Source organism: Protopterus annectens, chromosome 3.part0, assembly GCF_019279795.1.
Source record: "Protopterus annectens isolate FY-2018-M chromosome 3.part0, PAN1.0, whole genome shotgun sequence".
Taxonomy (NCBI): Eukaryota; Metazoa; Chordata; order Ceratodontiformes; family Protopteridae; genus Protopterus; species Protopterus annectens.
The window spans coordinates 408646645-408666733 of record NC_056731.1 but is presented as its reverse complement, the minus strand read 5'-3'; the positions used below and the strand labels follow the sequence as shown (position 1 = coordinate 408666733).

Sequence of the window (20089 nt, the reverse complement as noted above, 5' to 3'; positions counted from 1 at the left end):
AGTATTTCTGATGCCATTTGACTAATTTGCAGTAGGTCTACGGTGCTTAAATGTCACTTTTACAGATTGTATGTTGTGGAGCAGAGACTGGGAACTAACTGCGACAGGCATTCTACCTGTCCATCTACACTTTGGTAACCTCCAGCTTAGTAATCACAAATGTGCACACCAAGACATATTTCCTTTTCGCTGCCTTTCTTCACATTTAAATGCTATAATGTACAGTGCATTACTTATGTTCACCAAATACTACTTAATGCAGCAGAGCAGAGAATAATACTTTGTCTACCCAGTTTAAAAACCAAGCCGTCCTAAAAATTTTAATCTGTCTCTGTCCCAATGTACTGAGCACATGGTGTCCATGACAATTCCTATTGTAAAAGTAAGACAATCTCATTGCCAAGGGAGCTTCTTCAGTTGAATTTCACTTCAGTTGTAAAAAATACAAAACAAGAAATAGCTTCAGTTAAAACCAATGAAAGGCAGCTTCCAAGAAACAAATTACACTGTTGAAATATAGAAGTTATGTTCTTACCATAACGTTCCATGTTAGTTGTCTTCTTCTCGCCTTCTTCTTGCTGGATGGGTTCGGAGCCGACCTCGGCTCTGACTCGGCCACTCTAAAAAGCTCGAGAGTTGGTTCCACCGGCTCGAGGCTCCCCTTATATCCCACAATGCTAGGCGTGAGTTACCTCAGATCTCGTTTGTAAGCTAGGCCCAGCTTATACTAGTAACAGAATAACTATAAACAAATTCCACCTCTATAAACCAGGGAGAAGAGAAGGGTGACCTACATCCTGATCCAGGAAAATATGCACAGTAGCATATACCTAAAGTAAGAGGTGGTAGAAAGAGAGGTCACAATCAACACTCCTCTAGGTCTGTCCAGGCCAGGGGGAAGGAGGGTGGGACGCAAGAAGAAGGCGAGAAGAAGACAACTAACATGGAACGTTATGGTAAGAACATAACTTCTATATGTTAAGTTGTCTATCTCGCCTTCATTCTTGCTGGATGGGACCGCGTCCCTAGCACCTTGTCCCGGGTGGCCTAACGGAACAGACTCTTGAGAACAGTGGAACCAAAGTTAGCTCTATGCCTAGAAGCTAAATCCAACTTATAATGAGAAATGAAAGTGTGAGGAGTAGCCCAAGTAGCCGCTGCACAAATGGTGTCAATAGGCAGTCTGTCTTGGAAGGCTATAGAAGTAGCCAAAGCTCTGGTGGAATGGGCTTTAGGTTTGTTAGGCAGCTTTTGGTGTCTAATTTCATAAACAAGGGAAATCAGAGATGATAGCCATCTAGATAATGATACCTTTGAAACTGAAAGTCCCTTTCTGCCTTCTGCATAGGAGACAAACAGCTGGTCAGATTTTCTGAATTGTTTGGTTCTATCCAAATAGTACCTTAACTGACGATGAACATCTAGCCAATGCAATTTTTGTTCAGACCTATTAGAATATTCTGGAAAAAACACAGGGAGATTGATGCTTTGATTAAGGTTAGACGCCGAGGCTATCTTGGGTAAAAAGGACGGGTTAGTTCGTAAAGATACCCTGTCCTTATGGAACAACAGATAAGGAGGTCGACAGCTGAGTGCATGAAGTTCTGAAACTCTTCTAGCTGAAGTAATAGCTACCAGAAAGAGAGTCTTCCATGATAGCAATTTTAAAGAGCAGGAGGCTGCAGGTTCGAAAGGGGGAAGAATCAAAGAACTAAGAACTAAATTTAGGTCCCAAGGAGGAGGAGGATTTCTTATAGGAGGTCTGAGAAGAAAAACTCCTTCAAAAATGCTTTGCAAAGCTTGTGGGACATTATGGCAGACTCTGAAATGCCCACATGAAAGTTAGAAATAGCTGCCAATTGGACTTTAAGAGTAGATGGAGATGAACCTGCATGGAAGAGTTCAGCTAGAAAATCAAGGACCATTTGGATGGAAGCAGTGAAAGGATCTATGTCCCTTCCTTGAGCCCAATAGGAAACGCTTCCATTTACTCAAATAAATCTTCGAGTGGAAGATTTATGGGAAGCTATCAAAATATCTCGGACAGAGTGAGATATTTGAGGAAGCCTGGCTAAGGTTGGAACTGGAGGAACCAAGCAGTGAGGTTCAGAGAGGGAAGGGAGCGATGAAACTGACCCGACTGATGGATCAAAAGATCTGGAACTAGGTCCAGATGCCAAGGTCGCTCCAACAGAAAATGATGAAGAAAGGGGAACCAAACCTGTCGAGGCCAGTAAGGAGCAATGAGGATCAATGAGGCCTTCTGAGCGATAGCTTTCTGTATTACTTGAGAGATTAGTGGGAAGGGAGGAAATGCATACAGAAGTCCCCGGGGCCAAACTTGGACCAGAGCATCTCTGCTGGGTTGGCCTGGTAAAGGGAATAGGGTGAAATAAGCTCTGCACTTGCTGTTTTGGGGAGTAGCAAAAAGGTCGCAGCAAGGCTGACCCCACTTGAGAAAAATTTCTCTCACAACAGAGTCTTTCAGAGACCACTCGTGAGGCATGAGAATAGCTCTGCTCAATTTGTCCGCGATTTGGTTGGACTTCCCGGGGATGTGCGTTGCTATCAGAAACCGCTGAGAAGAAATCGCCCATTGCCACAGTCTGAGTGCTTCTCAACACAGGGGGTAGGACCTGGTTCCGCCTTGTTTGTTGATATACCACACTACAGACATATTGTCCGTCTGGATTGCTATCGTTCCCAAGGGAAGAGAGTCTTGAAGGGCTTGCAACGCTAAAAGCACTGCTCTCATCTCTAGAACATTTATGTGCAAGTGGCATTCATCTGGTTGCCATGTGCCCTGGACAGTTCTGCCCTGATAATGCCCCCCCCACCCGATCAAGGAGGCGTCCGTTGTCAGAGTAGCAACCGGAGGGGGAGGAACAAAGGGTCTTCCCAAGAAAAGCTGAGGGGAAGACATCCACCACAGAAGATGATTCCTGCATGTTTGCGTGATCATAATGGTGTGGGACATCGGAAGTTGCTGGTATGACCATTGTGTGAAGAGCATCCATTGAAGGATTCTCATGTGGAATCTGGCTAATAGAAGCAAAGGTATGGCAGCCGCCATAATCCCCAATACTTTCAGAACTAACCTGGCTTTGACTCTGTTGCTGCTGAAGATGAGCGAGACCAGTTTTTGTATGTCTGTTATTCTCTGATCTGTTAGCCTCGCAGACATGTTGACTGTGTCTAGAATTGCGCCTATGAAGGTAATAACACGACAAGGCGACAAAACAGACTTTTCGCAATTTATTGAAATGCCTAAGTTTTGACAAGTGCGAAAGGTGTAGTCCCTGGCCATTAGAAGAAGATGCTTGGTGGGAGCTGTGAGGAGCCAGTCATCCAAATATGGAAACACCTGGAATCCTTGACGTCTCAGGTGAGAAGCTACCACTGCCATACATTTGGTAAACACCCGGGGGGCAGTGGTGAGTCCAAAGGGCAGGGCTCTGAATTGAAAATGACTGGTTCCCAGCCTGAAGCGGAGAAATCTTCTGGAGCGTCTGTTCATTTTTATATGATAGTACGCATCCTGAAGGTCTATAGAGCACATCCAGTTTTTTCTTCCCAATAGGGGAAGGATGGACTGCAGCGTAACCATCCGAAATCGTGTTTTCTTGACTGACTTGTTCAAGATACTGAGATCCAAAATTGGTCTCCAGTCCCCTGTTTTTTTTGGAACTAAAAAGAACCTGGAGTAGATTCCGGATCCTTGCTGGTCTGCTGGAACTGGTTGAATTGCTCTTTTTGCAAGCAGCTTTGAAACTTCCAAAGCTGCAAGATCCCTTTGAGCGGGTGGAACATCTGGAAGGGATTTTTTTGATCGGTTTGGAATGCAAAGGAAGGGAATGGAATAGCCTTCGGAAATGATGGACTGTACCCACTTGTCTCGAGTTAGGGATAGCCAGGCTTCTGGGTACAGTGACAATCTTCCCCCGACTGCCTCCGAAGGTGGACAGTCGGGCAACACCTCAGGGATGCTGAAAGGGCTTATCGGAGAAAGTTTCTCGATTGCCCTGGTTCTGCGGACCCCCCCTGCCTCTAGGGCGACGTCTACCATTGTTGTTCCCCCCTCTGCCTCTGGCGGGGAACCGACTCTGTGCGTCAGGCGAAGTCCCTTGAGATTATTTGCGGAACCACATTTTCCCACTTTTCTGGCCCTTGGGGTAAGGCCTAGAAGGAGTAGAAAAACGGACTCCGACGGCAGAAAGAGTCTTGCGATCAGTCTCGCACCTAGTCAAGGTTTCTTTCACTTGAGGACCAAAAAGAGATGATCCATCAAACGGGGAATTAGTGAACGATGTTTTAAAGGGGTCCGCAAAGTTGCATAACCATATCCAGGCATGCCTACGTAAGGCCACTCCTGTTCCTGCGGCCCTGCTCGCTCCATCAGCCACATACGAAAGGAGGCGCATGGAGGAGTTAGCTATGGAGTTCAGGGTAGCCAGCTGAGTGTTCATCTTGTCTTGAAAACCCGCAGCTGTAGGATCCTTCAACATATCACTCGCTTCTTTGATCAAGTCCCTTTGAAGACGAGTAAAATGGCATAGGTAGTTCAGCGGACGCATTGCAAAGGTCGCTGACGAGAACATCCGCTTCCCGTACCTGTCCATAGACCTAGATTCCTTGTTAGGTGGATGGACAGGCACTGAAGGATCAGCTAGTTCCTTCTTAGTGGCAGCAGCAACCACCATAGCATCCACAGAAACTCCTTTTGTCAGAAATTGTTTATCTGCTGGTGCCGTGATGAATTTTGAGGGTCTCCTGGGAGTGGGGTCCACTGAATCAGGAGCCGTCCATGCCTTTTTTGCTACCACCTGCATGAGGGGGTCAAAGGGGGGAGACAACCAGGAGGTGGAAGGGCGAGAGCCAAACGCCTCAAGGTACACAGATTCATCCTCCGAAGGGTTGAGGGCTGGCCAATTTCCCCTCTGCTTAAGGATTTCTAGAATGTCTGCAAATGAGACATCTTCAGAAGGGGAACGGGGGGAACCCTCGGAATCCTCTAAATCTGTGTCAGAGGTGACGGACTCAGGTGAGTCTATGTGTTTCCTCTTACACTTTCTCTTCCGAGGGGGCTCTTCTGCCAAATCAGGAGAGGCCTCGGAAGAGGATGAGACCCCCACAGGGGATTCCTGAGGAGCTGGCTCTCTGCGGTCTGGGATGAGGGAGTGAGTCGACTTGACCTGAGGCACCGAAGAGGGAGGGGCGGACGGAGCCGACTGTGGAGTCGAACCAGGTTCTAACACACTCCACATGACCTCGAACGCACCCCTGTCAGGCAGAGCCAGAGGTCCCCGCTCCGAGAAGCTGAGAACCTCCCTCGGCACCGACAGTGATGGCTCCGAGGCCGACGTCGGAGTCGAACTCACCAGTGCCGAAGCTCCGAGAGGAAGAGCGGGGTCGGACAAGGGTCCGATGCCACTCACCCCCTCGGAGCCGACAAGGGAAGTCCGGCGCCGAGATTCTTCTAAGGAAGAAATCGGAGCCGACGATGGAGCCGAAGACATCTGTATCGGCTACCACAGTCTCGGTTTCCGAAACGCCCCGGCTCCGAGCTCAACGGAGTCGGAGGAGGAACATAATGGGGGACAGGGTCAGGCATCGACTGATGAGTCGGGCTCTGAAGCATTTGGGCCAGTGCCTCGGACTTAAGAAGTTGACTCACTACCCTCTGAAGGTCATGGTCCGAAAGCCTCCATGACCTAGAGGAGTGAGATCTATGGCTCCGTTCAGACAGCAAGGGAGATGCTGGAGCCGAATGAACGGAGCCAAGGGACGGTGACCTGGACCTCTTTCTAGTTGTCGGTTCCGAAGGTCTAGTCGGAACCGACAAAGGAATTTCCAATACCTCGGCTCCAGCTGGAGCCGAGGAAACCACAGAAACTGCAGTCTGAGAGTCATCGGCTCCAGCCGGAGCCGATGTAGACGGAGGTTTCGAAGCCTTAGGCCTCGGCTCAGACGCTGGAGCCGAGGACCTAGAAGCCTTGGTGGGTTTTCCCGAAGGAACAGTAAGGGAACCCTCAGGCTTAAGTAAACCTCTCAGAATAAGTTTATTTTTTCTTTCCTGCAGGACTCTGGGGCTGAAGCCATGGCATACAGCACAAGAGTCCTGCAGGTGTAAAGGTCCCAGGCAGTAGACACAAGAAGTGTGACCGTCTGTCAGAGACATTTTCTGACAGCACGAGTCACACTTCTTGAAGCCTGAGACCTTTGAGTCTTTAGACATTATAGAAGAAGTGTAACCACACACACACAGTCAAACACACTGATTACACCCTATACAAGTTTTAACTCAAAATTAAACACACTATCAAAGTTTTTTGAGAAAAACACACACACACCACTAGGGATGGAAAAAAGGCCCGAAGGCCCGAGGGAAGAACTTATAAGTTCTTTGTGGAAAAGGGGATAATAGAAGAGAAAAGGGTCAAAATCCACTAAACTAAGGGAAATAACTGTAAAGAATTAAACTAAAGGGGTTTAAGTAGACTAAAAATTACTCTACTATAACTCACCAAGAAGCCGGTAGAAACCACACACCTCGATCGCTGTAGCGGCAAACGAGATCTGAGGTAACTCACGCCTAGCATTGTGGGATATAAGGGGAGCCTCGAGCCGGTGGAACCAACTCTCAAAGCTTTTTAGAGTGGCCGAGTCGGAGCCGAGGTCGACTCCGAACCCATCCAGCAAGAATGAAGGCGAGATAGACAACTTAACATATCATATTTTCCCTCACTTTGCATCAGTGCACTCTGTACTGTAGTGTTGAAACTGTTGGAAGGGCTCCCCTGCCACCAATTTCAGGCCTTATATTACTTTAGTTGAACCTAAATTAATAATTTAGCATATTCTACTTTAGCAGTGCAAAATTTCTATGGAGAAAGCAAATAAACTCCATAACAATAAAATTAAATACTGTGACTCAACTCAAGTAGTTAGAATTCAAAGACCTTGCCTTTGTATCCCTAAACAGTCTACCTTATTGATTTTTTTTACGGAAAACCTTCTGTGGGGGGAATAACTGCATTCCACAGAAGAACCTGATTGTTTGAGAGCACTTCGTTCATCCTCACTATGCTTCGGTTCACTCTGCGTCCTCTACCCTACCTCCAAATTCCACCCACCCCCATCATATACACTTATCCTAACCTAATCTCCACCCATCACATAACCACCAATCAGGAAACAGCTTAGAATCTGTCTGCCTTTCTTCTTTCTTTCTTTCAGCTGGATTTCTTCTACACTGTAACTCGACAACTCTGTCCCATCTCACCCAGCCCACAACCAATTAAACCCTGTTCAGTCCTCTATCACTATTCTGTTTACATTTTCACTAAATGAACACTCTCATGTTAATTAGCATGCTTTTCAAAGTACTACATTTAATTTCCCTGTTCTTTCTAGCATGCATAACTCTCATACACCTCTCAACACTAGCCTTATGCCCAGTGCTCAGTCCATTGCTCTCAATGGCAATTACTCTCACATTTCATTACATATAGCTCACAAACTTTACAACCTATCTCACATCTATCTTTTCAAACATATATATAAAAGTAACTAACTCAACCCACAATCTAGACACAAAGAACAAATTTAAAATCAAATAGCACTGTATATTTCAGCTCTATCTACTCAGTCTGCAACTATGCGGTAACATTCTCCCCAACACAGGTCCAACCGCAACAGCCTCTCCCATAATGGCCCACACAAAATGAATAACATAACACCTCACTCATGCAGCTTGTGTAAAACAAATGTAAAATTTATAAACATTAACTTTAAAAGCATCTGTAACAAAGTAACTGAATTGCACACTTTCAAGTCTCATTACAACCCTGACAACTTTGTTATTACAGAAATGTAGCTAAAACCAGAAGTCAAAGACAATGAAAGCATCACACACAGGTATAGTATCCTTTCAGCAAACTGTATATTAAAAAAAAAAAGCTATTGGGTAGCTATTATATATACCCAAAACACCTGAACATATCCCTTTATCAGAAAGAGTATCCCTCATTCAATAATGCAGAGATTCTTATTGTCTTTCTCAAACTAAACTCTTACATAACTATATATTTCCCCTGGCAATAACATCAGCACAGCTGAGGATATACTATCCTGGGCTTCTGCAATTCATACGGAGTTCAGGAGCGGCCTTAGGCCAACCGGTCCCCTAGGCAATAGGGCTCCATGATGCCCCCACCACACCACAGGGTGCCCCCATCCTGGTCTACCTACAACAAATAAATACTGGAAAAGCATCCCTGCTAGACCAGCGCCCTAGGCGGCCGCCTTGTTGGCCTATGCCTAAGGCCGGCTATGACGGAATTACATATATCAGTAACATATCTAAGCACGATTGTAAATTCCTTTTTATAGGACCTGTTGCTCCTACTACTATTGGAACTGTCTAGGTATCCTCCTTCCACATTGCCCTTGTTTCAGCCTGCAAATCCTGGTGTTTTACGACTTTGTGTCTCTCTGTACAGAAGACATTGTAGTCACTGGGTACAGCAATTTCAATGATCAATGCTACTTTTACCTTCTTTTCATGGACTATTATATCCAGCCAGTATGCATACCCAGATAAAAAGAAAATGGAACAAAACAAAGAAATAAAAGACAACATAAACTGCAGAATATGTGCAGTAAATGATCAAAGCCTACCTACTACCTTCTGCAACAAGAAAAACGTGAAACAGATTATTTGCAACTTGGTTCATAGCTAAAATGTTTCCTCACTCTCTTGCTGTTGTGGAAAAAGACATTCACATTTTAAGAGCTGCAGTTAAGTTACTAAGGTTGTATTCATTTATAAAGTGGCAATAAACTATATCTATTCTAAGTCAGACAACAAATACATTGAAATTATACATTATAATGCATATTATGCAACAGGTTTAAATTTTAATCTGGCAAAATGACTTGTTTAACTTCAAGCTCAGCTACTGGAGGTTAGCACCTTTCATAATGACTGTTGTTAAATCACTACAGCAACAAAGACAGCAAAGGGTGGGATCTGAGTGGAGAATAATTGTTAAGTAATGCTTAGAACTTTTCTGGCTATTAAATTTGATAGAGCTTACACTTTTGTTTTTACCTGAAAGGACTTCACAATTAACTTAGGAATGCTATGGTACACCAAGTCTGTATCTTCTACTACAGCATGTAACACAGTAAAATGCACCTTTACTTCTTAAAGCCAAACATCACTTATTTTCAAAGACATTCCTGACCAAGACCGTTGTGTGCCAAGAAACAACTGCGCATGTCCTTATACTTTGAAAAAAAAACTTTCTTCTAAATATCTAAGTATATTGTGACAATAAATACTTTAATGCCATCAAGATTATCCAATTATGAGCTTTAATTTTTATAAAAGTAAAAACAAATCATGTACTCTGGTAAGCACATCTAAAATGCTGATAACCCTAATTATGGCACTTGCATCCTAGTGCTGATATTTTGCTACTTATCAGTCATTAGATACAAGAGAAATTAATGCAATTAAAATGTCTTCAGATACAAAAGAGTAGAGAGAGGAAACAGCTATTTTGGGAACCACAGTCTTCTCTTTCAATAAGCACCCCTCACTGCAACAGGTTACCAACAGTCTCACCCACAGAATGTTTAATGCTTTAGAATCTCTATGTCACTAAGAAAGTTTCATAAAAAATACATACTAAGCATCTTCAAACTAAAATAAAACATAAAATAATTACTGTATATAGTCAGAGATTTAAAAATCCATGCATTTAAATAAGGCTACCATGTGGTCGAGTGGCGTTCGAAAGACATGCGTAAATGGGTGTGCCTTCGTTGAAGGTTGGGCGTCGAGCTGGCACCTCGGCACTGTAAATATCTACTGCCAATCATTAGCGGACCAGAGTTCTGCTGTGGCGACCCCTAGCCGGGAAAAGCTGAAAGAAGAAGAACAACAACAACTATTCTTGTTGTTTTCAGTGCTTTAAGATCATTTGTTGTCATGATGATATATGTGCAGGGAAATGTTTGAGTAAGGATGTTAAGTGCAACTGAATTTTAAGTGTGGGAAATTTGAACTAAGAGAGAAATATCTATAAAACACTTGTATTACAATACCTGAGTTAACCAACTGCTGTTCCATGACCCCACATCCGAGGACCTCCAGCCATTCTCCCTGGAACTTGATCTCCATTTCAAATGAAGGGTGTGTGAAAGGGAAGTAGCAATCCACCCATCTAATCTCAAGTCCTGCAGATGAAAGAAAATGACAATGTTAAAGGCTAAGTACTCCCTCCTCCCCAACCTGTAAAAGTTGCCCTTCAGCTAATGACACCAATTACTGGATTCAAAGGAAAATAAATAGCAAACAAGCTCTTTTACAACAGTTTTGTGCACAGCAATAAATCTTTGAAACTTGGGGAAAAATGGCCATGTCTTTTCTAATATAAAAAGCACTTTGTGCAATTCAAGTGCCCTCCAAAACCAAATCAATCACTTGTCAGGCTCTCACAGCCACCTGGCATATAAGGAAAAGGAACCAAAATCACAGGGATGCAGGTAATCCTGTTATGCTCTGTAACTGAAAATGACTTGAGGATGCTGATACACTGACACACAAGGCAGAGCAGGTATTCACCAGCTACAAAGACATCTCAACATGCTGCAATCAATTACTGATGTACATGTTTACAGCATACTTACTTATCACTCCTGAATACAGCACTGCAAAGAAAATCTACAATAGAAAAGATAAGTAAATTCATATTTACAAAGCAATGTCGTTATTCAGCTCTATTAGACTCTGTAAGAATAAATGCAATAGGCCTACGTGTAAAGCAATGCTGTTATTCAGCTAAATTAGAAGCTATAAGAATAAATGTAATCACTGCTTTCTAAGATATTATGTAAAATACATTTGTGAATGCTGTAAGTAATTATGGCTTGGTTCTAGTACAATTTCAGATCTACTGCTTTTACATGGATGATATGGATTCAAGAACTAGAGCAGGCCAACATAGGATCCATTAACAAGTGCCATTCACCATTACAGTGACAGCCCTGCTTTATGGGGGTGAGATGATGAATGCTTTACAATGCACTACCACTCAAGTGTCTATAACAACTAAGGTGCCTAGGAAACAGCTGAGACATTATGAACCAGTACTGGTGTTCCAAAACAGCAAACAGGTAAAAACAGGGGAAACACCTTGCACCTTTTGAAAATGAGCAGTCTCTAGAAAGGGTTTAGGGAAACTAATTCCCTGTAATACTTATATGTACTCTTTCTTTCTCAGTGTCAAAACAGATAATTCTAGAAATCAGTACACATAAGGTACGCAGACTGGAGGAAGGTTCCCAGGACAGTTTCAGGGGCATATACCAAGGAAATGAAGCAGGGTAAAAGCTGGAGTGCTATTTACTGATTCAAAGGAAAACAGGAAGAGCAAACTTTAAGAACACCAACTTTACAAGAAATATTTAATCTCCTTAAGGTAAAAGCAAAACTTGTATCCTCCAGGGGATAACCAGTATACAATACCCATGGATGCAGTGAAGTCTGAGTTTTCAGAGAACACCACCCATTATGTCAGGGGTCATTAATCAAGGAATTAATTAAAATAGAATAAAGACATCTAACTGTTACAAAAAAAAAAAAAAAAGGAACAGAATGTGAATATTCCAGGAAAACAAGCAAGTCAACCTGGATAGCCTCTAGTCGAGACTGCAGCGCTGCTACTAAGACATTCTGATATATTAAGGCTCCCTTAGAACAAATAGCGGCAAAGGAAACAACAAAAACACAGAAGGAAATATTAGGACATGTAAGCAAAAAAGATGAAAATGATGCAGAACATCCTAGAATTTACAATAGGACAATCTTGATTTAGCTATAACATATATTACAGGATGCTTCAACAACATTTTTAGTGGCGGATTCTCTCCCTTATACCAATAACAAAAACACTGGTGACTCAGTCCTTTTTACTCATATTTTAGTGCAAATGTTGGAAGAACTAGTAAACAGGATGGGACAGTCTGCAACTACAAATCCACAACAAGTTAACAAATTTCCAGTTAGAACCCAAAGTCAAGTTATTTAGCCTTTGTAGCTCACCTTAAACAGAGCACATTAGCAAAGATGCTAGATTTCTAGCCAATTTTACATGTTTTTCCAAATTAACTTTTAATTCTGAATTTTGCACAACGATTTTTGGCACATATTTTATTCTACATGCAGCTGTAAACACAAAACAGAAATTAGATCTCTTCTAGAGAACTCTAGCTAGATTAGTATACCAAGCCATGGCTAGTACAATGGTTGATGTAGCATGTACTCTATCAGTCATCATTTTACCTGAAAGTTTGTAGTAAAGAAGCATGAAACAGTAGATATTCTCAAGACAATAATGCCATGTAGGTCATAAAACATGAAATTTAGTTTATTTATTCAGCCTAAGCTTATAACAAATAAAATATTAAAAAAATATATAACAATAACACATAATAAATAACTATACACAATTGTTTGATCAAAATATAATAGTCAGAAAACCAGTAAAAAGCCAGAAGGCAGTTTAAAAAAAATCATAGAAATGCCTTATGGATTAAAATATGTCTTTAGGGACCTCTTAAAGAATTTGAAGATGGATTCATATTCAACACAACAAAATAATGAATTCCATATCCAAAGGCATGCTAAGCAAAGAAATGCAGTCCTGAATATAACAGATGGTACTTGGGATTCACTATGAGACCGCTACCCACTGGATGAACAAAAGGGGCTAGGGTGGCTGAGAGGATGAAAGTTCAATACATGTGAATCAGTGCTTCAAACTGAAACCTAAACTCTACTGGCAGTCAACACAGATGCTGAAAAACAAAAGATTAGTCCTCCTCATCCAATCTAGGATGGCCTCCATTCCTTCCACTAACATCAGAGAAGGTATACACATTTGAGACTTGATTATAAACTTTCTGACCTACTCTCAAAATGGTTCAACTTTCTGACCTACTCTCAAAATGGTTGACTCTATAAATGGTAACTCTCTTGAATGAATAGCTAACCATCCTGTCTAGAGCTCCAAATACCCCCAATCTTGACATTAGAAATATGGCCACAACTTGCACACCTCCACATGAATCATCTTCTCTTGTTAAATCAAAGACCACTTTCCTTAAAACTGGTGGTACATCTTTTTCAAATACTCCTGGGTTTATACATTTCTCATAAGCAACCTTTCTTCAATTGCTTGATGTCCTACATAAATTCTACTCTAATCCTCTTCCGATAGACCCCATTTCTTCTGCTCCCATTTAAATACTTGCATTGATCAGACAATCCCTATCCACACAAAAGAAACCCTTATTGTCGAATACCCAAACAAATATACTACATAAGATAAAGACATTATTTAATGCTTATAAGATGTCTCATTCTACCTATATTTTTAAGCACACAAACTAGTAAAGAGCTTAGGGGAACCATTAGGAATCTCAAAGCAGTATATAATCTTAAAATAACAAATGAAACACAAAAAAATACTATAAATCTGTCACTAATTATGTTGGTACGTTAACAAATAACAGTCATCAATGTTCAGAGCCAGCCCAAAAGATCACCCACACTAACCCAAAGATGACAGCTAACTCTGTAGCTGACAAATTTAGTGCAAATTTTACTCAACCCACAAAAATAGCTATTCCATAGATTCTACAATCCCGGCAACCCCTATAATTACCTCTTCCATGAGCGTCAACAGCATACCAGGCTGTCTGATTATCTGTATGAAATATACTGGAACCTCTGCTTTAACCTCTTTAATCCTCTCTACTGGTTACCTTCCCAAAGCCTGGAAAGCAACCAATGTAGCACTGTAATATGAGAGAGGCAAAACCATGGACTCCGGTAACTACAGACCCACTAGTGTATTTAACAACATATGAAAAATTATCTCAGATGGCATTAATCTGTATATTGAAAAACTTTTAAACCTTGATCTTCATCAATTAGGCTTTGTCAAATGTATGTCCTGCCTCTTTAACTTTATTCATTTTTTTTTGGAAAAGTCACAAGAGCAGTAAAAAAAGAAGTTATGTCCTTACCATAACGTTCCATGTGGAGTGTTCATCTCGCCTTGGTTATTACACATGGGTTCGGAGCCGAACCTCGGCTCCGTGCCGGCCGCATGCAAGCTCTGCATCGAGAAGAAGCTCGAGATCACCTATTACCCACAATCCCCCTCTGCCTTTACCTCAGATCTAGTTTGCAAGCAAACCAGACATAGAGAGCACACACATACCAAAATTTATCTAATGATAAACATATCTATATACATACATATATATATATATATATATATACATACCTACACAAGTGTATCATACAATACAACTAATGCAACAGCAGAAGGAGAATACTCCAGACCAGGCACCACATCGAACGTTCTTCCTAAGGGTGGGAAGGGTGGGAGTGTAATAACCAAGGCGAGATGAACACTCCACATGGAACGTTATGGTAAGGACATAACTTCTTTATGTGAGAGTGTTCAATCTCGCCTTTGTTCTTACACATGGGTAGCGTCCCTAGCTCCATGATCCTGAGGAACTCAAGGGAGAACGTTCTTGAGCACAGTGGAACCAAAGGTTGCCCTATCCCTAGAAACCCTGTCCACTTTGTAATGAGAGATAAATGTATGTGGTTTAGCCCAAGTAGCAGCCGCACAGATCGTATCTAATGGTAAACGAGCTGCATGAGCTAAGGATGTAGACACTGATCTGGTAGAATGTCCTTTGGGTTTGACTGATAACGTTTGATTAGAAGCCTCATAAACGTATGTGATACAATCAGTTAGCCATTTGGAAAGAGTTCGTTTCATGACTGCTGAACCTTTCCTGCTGTCCGCAAAAGCTACAAACAGCTGATCAGATTTCCTGTGATCTTTTGTTCTATCCAAATAAAATCTGAGTTGTCTATGAACATCCAATTTGTGCAACATATACTCCAATTTATTAGAGTGGTTTTTGAAGAAGGTGGGTAACTCAATGGACTGATTAATATTATTAGTAGAGCAAACTTTGGGGAGAAAGGATGGATTAGTACGAAGGGATACTCTGTCAGAGTGGAAAATTAAATAAGGGTGTTTAATAGAGAGGGCTTGAAGCTCAGATACTCTCCTAGCGGATGTAATGGCCACTAGGAAAAGAGTTTTCCATGACAAAAATTTCAATGGGCAATTTGAGGCTGGTTCAAAGGGGGGCAACATTAATTTAGAAAGCAAAAGATTCAAATTCCACGGTGATGCAGGACTTCTGACTGGTGGTCTGATATGAAAGGACCCTTTCAAAAAGGCTTTACAAAGTCTGTGAGCCATAATAGGCGCACCACATTCTTCCACATGATAGTTAGAAATGGCAGCTAACTGCACTCTTAAAGTAGCAGGAGAGGCTCCTTCGTGAAATAATTCTGTCAAGAACTCCAATATCTTGTTCAACGGAGCTAAAACAGGATCTAAATGATGTGAATCAGCCCAGAAGACGAAACGTTTCCATTTACTGGTGTAGGTCTTTGTAGTGGAAGCTTTATGAGAAGCCACTAAGATATTTTGAACCGCTGGTGTTAGGGAATCAGACCTGGCTAGAAAGGGAAGCGGAGCAGCCAAGCTGCTAGATGGAGTGATTCGAGAGATGGGTGAGGGACTCCTGACGAGTGGGTCAGTAGATCCGGCTCTGGGTCCAGCATCCAAGGTCCCCGAATGCGGTGATGCAATAGAAAGGGGAACCAAATCTGACGAGGCCAGAATGGGGCAATGAGGATAATAGTCCTCTGAAGGTTGTTGGCTTTCTGCAGAAACTTTGCAATCAGGGGAAATGGAGGAAAAGCATAAAGGAGACCCGGGGGCCAATCGTGCACCAGCGCGTCTCTGGGGACTTCCCCTGGAGGGGGCAATAGGGCAAAGTAGCTCCTGCATTTGGCGTTCATTGGAGACGCAAACAGATCGCAGGAAGGCTGGCCCCACTTGCGAAATATCATGCTCGCAATTGACTGTTTCAGAGACCACTCGTGAGGCAGCAATATTGCTATGCTTAGCCTGTCGGCTATGACGTTGGATGACCCCGGGATATGCGTTGCGATCAGAAAGCGACCCGTGGACTCCGCCCATTGCCAAATTCTCATGGCCTCTCTGCATAGTTGATAAGACCTGGTTCCCCCTTGCTTGTTTATGTACCAGACTACGGACATGTTGTCCGTCTGAACTGCAATAGTCCCTAGAGGAAGAAGGGGAGCAAAGTGTTGCAACGCTAAAAACACTGCCCTCAACTCCAGAACATTTATGTGCAGATTGTACTCCAGATTGGTCCATTCGCCTTGGACTGTCTGTCCCTGAAAGATGCCCCCCCACCCTATCAGGGAAGCGTCCGTGGTTATCGTCGCTGACGGTGCGGGTAGCACAAATGGTCTGCCGCTGGACAGGTTGCAAGTCTGTAGCCACCAAGTTAGGTGTGACTTGCATGTTTTTGTTATCAAAATTTCGTGAGTCAGAGGAAGTTGTTGGAATGACCATTGTGCAAACAGGAGCCATTGTAGAACTCTCATGTGCAGTCTTCCCAGTGGTATCGCAATGAGAGAAGCTGCCATGAGACCCAATACTTTCAGAACCAGCTTTGCCGGGGACTTTCTGGACGACAGCAGGAGAGAAATGTTGATTTGAAGCGCTACTATCCTTTCTGTAGGAAGCCTTAGAACCAATTGATGTGTATCTAATTCCGCTCCTATGAATAAGATATGCTGTGATGGCTGTAGTAAAGATTTTTCGAAATTTACGGAAATTCCGAGGTGAATACAAAGTTGTAGGGTGTAATCCCTGGCCTGTATCAGTTGACGCCTGGTGGTGGCAGACAGGAGCCAGTCGTCCAGATACGGAAACACCTGGAATCCAAGGCGTCTCAGATGAGACGCTACCACTGCCATGCATTTGGTGAAAACCCTGGGGGCTGAGGTCAGACCAAAGGGCAGGGCCCGAAACTGATAGTGACTGGCTCCCAGCCGGAAGCGCAAATGATCCCTGGATGCCCTGGCCATCTTGATGTGGTAGTATGCGTCCTTCAGATCTATTGAGCACATCCAGTCGTCCTTCTGTAAAAATGGAAGGATCGATTGAAGCGTGACCATTCGGAACTTTTCCTTCTTGACAAAGGTGTTGAGGTTGCTTAGGTCCAGAATCGGCCTCCAGTCCCCTGTCTTCTTTGGAACTAAAAAGAACCTTGAGTAAGTTCCGAATCCTATTTGGTCCGCTGGGACTGGTTGGATGACTCTTTTTTCTAGCAGCTTTGAAATTTCTGTAGCTGCTGGGTTTCGCAGATGGGGTGGTACATCTGGGAGTTTTCTCTTTGGAATGGGGGTGGATAGGAATGGTATTTTGTAACCTCTGGTAACAACGCTTTTTACCCAGTTGTCTGAAGTAATGTTTTGCCAGGCCTGAGGGTATAAAGCTAAGCGACCCCCGACTGCCTCCAGAGCAGGACAGTCGGGCCTCCTCTCAGGAGTGCTGAAAAGGTTTACCGGGGGGGGATCCCTGTCACCTTGGTTTTGCGGACCCCCTCTGCCACCAGGGCGGCGTCTTCCACCTCTGCCCCCTCCTCTGCCTCTAGAGGGGGCATCACCCTGTGTGCTTGGGAAAGATCCTTGGGGTTTTCGAAACCACATTTTCCCACCACGTTGCCCTTTGGGGTACGGTCTGGAAGGGGTGGAAAAACGGACTCCGACAGCAGACAGAGTCTTTCCCTCCTGTTCACACCGGGTAAGGGTCTCCTTTACTTTAGGGCCAAAAAGTGTGGCACCATCAAAAGGGGCGTTAGTAAAGGAAGACTTGAAGGCTTCCGCAAACGAACATAAGCGCATCCAGGATTGCCTACGAAGAGCAATCGCTGAAGCCGCTGCCCTACTCGATCCCTCGGCTGCTTATGATATCAGCCTCATGGATGAGTTAACAATGGATGTGAGGGTATTTAGATGAGCTGAAACCTTCTCCGAGACAGCAGCATCTGTAGTACCCTGGAGGGTATCTCCCAACTCTTTGATTAGATCCCTCTGTAAGCGTGTAAAATGGGTCAAATAGTTCAGGGAACGCATAGAGAAAGCCACTGAACTAAAAATGCGCTTCCCGTATCTGTCCATAGTCCTAGAGTCTCTGTTAGGTGGATGGACAGATGAGGAAGATTCCGACATCTCCTTTTTCGTGGCCGCTGCCACCACCATGGCGTCTACTGGAACTCCTTTAGTGAGATAAGCCTTGTCCTGGGGTGCCGTGATGTACTTATTAGGCTTCCTTGGGACTGGTTCCACCGTGTCAGGAGTCTCCCACGCCCTTCAAGCAATCAGCTCCATTAACTCATCGAAGGGCGGAGTGACCCAGGAGGAGGAAGGGCGAGCACCAAATGCCTTCAGCAAGACTGACTCATCCTCAGAAGGGGGGAGTGACTGCCAGTCACCTCTCTGTTTTAATATCTCCAAGATGTCAGAAAAGGAGACATCTTCTGTAGGTGACTTAGGGGACCCTTCTGATTCATCCAAGTCAGTATCGGATGTCAAAGATTCTTGTGGAGAATCTAAGTGTCTCCTCTTACACAATCTTTTCCTAGGGACTTCTTCGTGGGGAGCATCCGAAGAAGCCTCCGAGGAAGAGGGGGCACCCTCCAGGGGTGGCTGAGACACCGGTGCTCGACGCTTGGATGTAGCCGTGGGTGCAGAGGAGGATAACGGTCCTTTATGGGGAGGAGAAGCTGATCCTGCTGAAGTGGTTGTCTGGGTAGACAACACCTTCCTCATGAGGTCGAAGGCCCCCGGGTCCCGAGTCGAGGTATCTCCCGGTTCCGAAGAAATGGGAAGAATTCCTGAAACAGGCACCGAAGGCATCGACCCCGAGGACGGAACCGAGTCGATCCGTGCCGAGGCCCCGAGAGGGAGTGTCGGAACCGAAAAATCGGTCCGACTCTCGGTCCCGGAACCAAGGATGGATCTTCGGCTCCGAGACTCCGGTACCGGATCGGACGGAGTCGAGGTGAACGGGGCCGACCGAGAAAAGGACGGTTCTGGCACCGAGGGCTCCACAATCAGCAGCTCAGCTTCTTCCGGCTCCGACGACTGGACAGGTCTCGGAGGAGGAACAGATGGAGAAAGTGGAAGGCCTTCAAGTCTCGACACCAACTGAGAGGAGACCGAGATGAGCTTGGATAAGACCGTATTCTCCATCAACTTCTGCACCACACGGTCTACATCGGTGTCGGAGAGGGGTCTGGAAGAACGAGTCGAAGGAATCGAAGACGGAGCCGACCTCAAGAGTGTCGGTGGAGGGAGCTCCGTCACCGGTTCCAAGACTCGAGGCTCGGAAACTGCCAACAGTTGAACACTCGGCCCCGAAGTCTGTGGAACCGGTGATACAACTTTACTTGAAGAGCTCGGAGCCGATGACTTGGGCTCCGACGTCTTCGATTCCTTCGAGGACCTGGATGCCTGGTCAGAAGCATCCAAAGCCTCCTGAAAGGAAGGTTTTAACAAACCCCTGTCCATTAATTTCCTGCGTCTATCTGTCATGACCCTCCCACTGAAAGAATGACAAATAGAACAGTCCTCTTGCAAGTGGAGAGGGCCAAGACAGTAGACACAGGAAACATGGTTGTCAGTCACTGACATTTTTTGCCCACACTGGCAACGCTTAAAACCTGATTTGGTCTTTTCAGACATGTCAAGGTAAGTAATACTGTTGTCAAATCCAGAAAAAAAGACAGTCAAGTCCGGTAAAGTTTGTCAATCCAGTAATTAGTCAATCCTGTAGCAATGTAAAGAGTGAGGTAGGCCCCGAAGAGAAACCTAACTAAGTTTTATAACTTAATGGAACCGAGATTTCCCTATAGTTAACCACACTCGCACAAAAACAATATTAAACAGTTTTAAACACTAAAGAACCAGAGAAAAGCAAGAATAAAATTCTAAATCTTATCTGAGGTGCTCGAGCTCGACCCAGTGATGCGAACGCTGCAGCGGCAAACTAGATCTGGGGTAAAGGCAGAGGGGGATTGTGGGTAATAGGTGATC

At 44.1% G+C, this 20089-nt stretch overlaps 1 protein-coding gene across 1 annotated transcript in view; it reads right to left on the bottom strand.

Moving 5' to 3' along the window:
* FARS2 (phenylalanyl-tRNA synthetase 2, mitochondrial) overlaps positions 1-20089 on the bottom strand; it is a 2286208-nt gene that overhangs the window by 1685301 nt on the left and 580818 nt on the right. The window contains exon 4 of the mRNA XM_044064858.1: positions 10114-10245. Coding sequence (XP_043920793.1) covers positions 10114-10245 — 132 coding nt within the window. The remainder of the gene's footprint in view (positions 1-10113; positions 10246-20089) is intronic.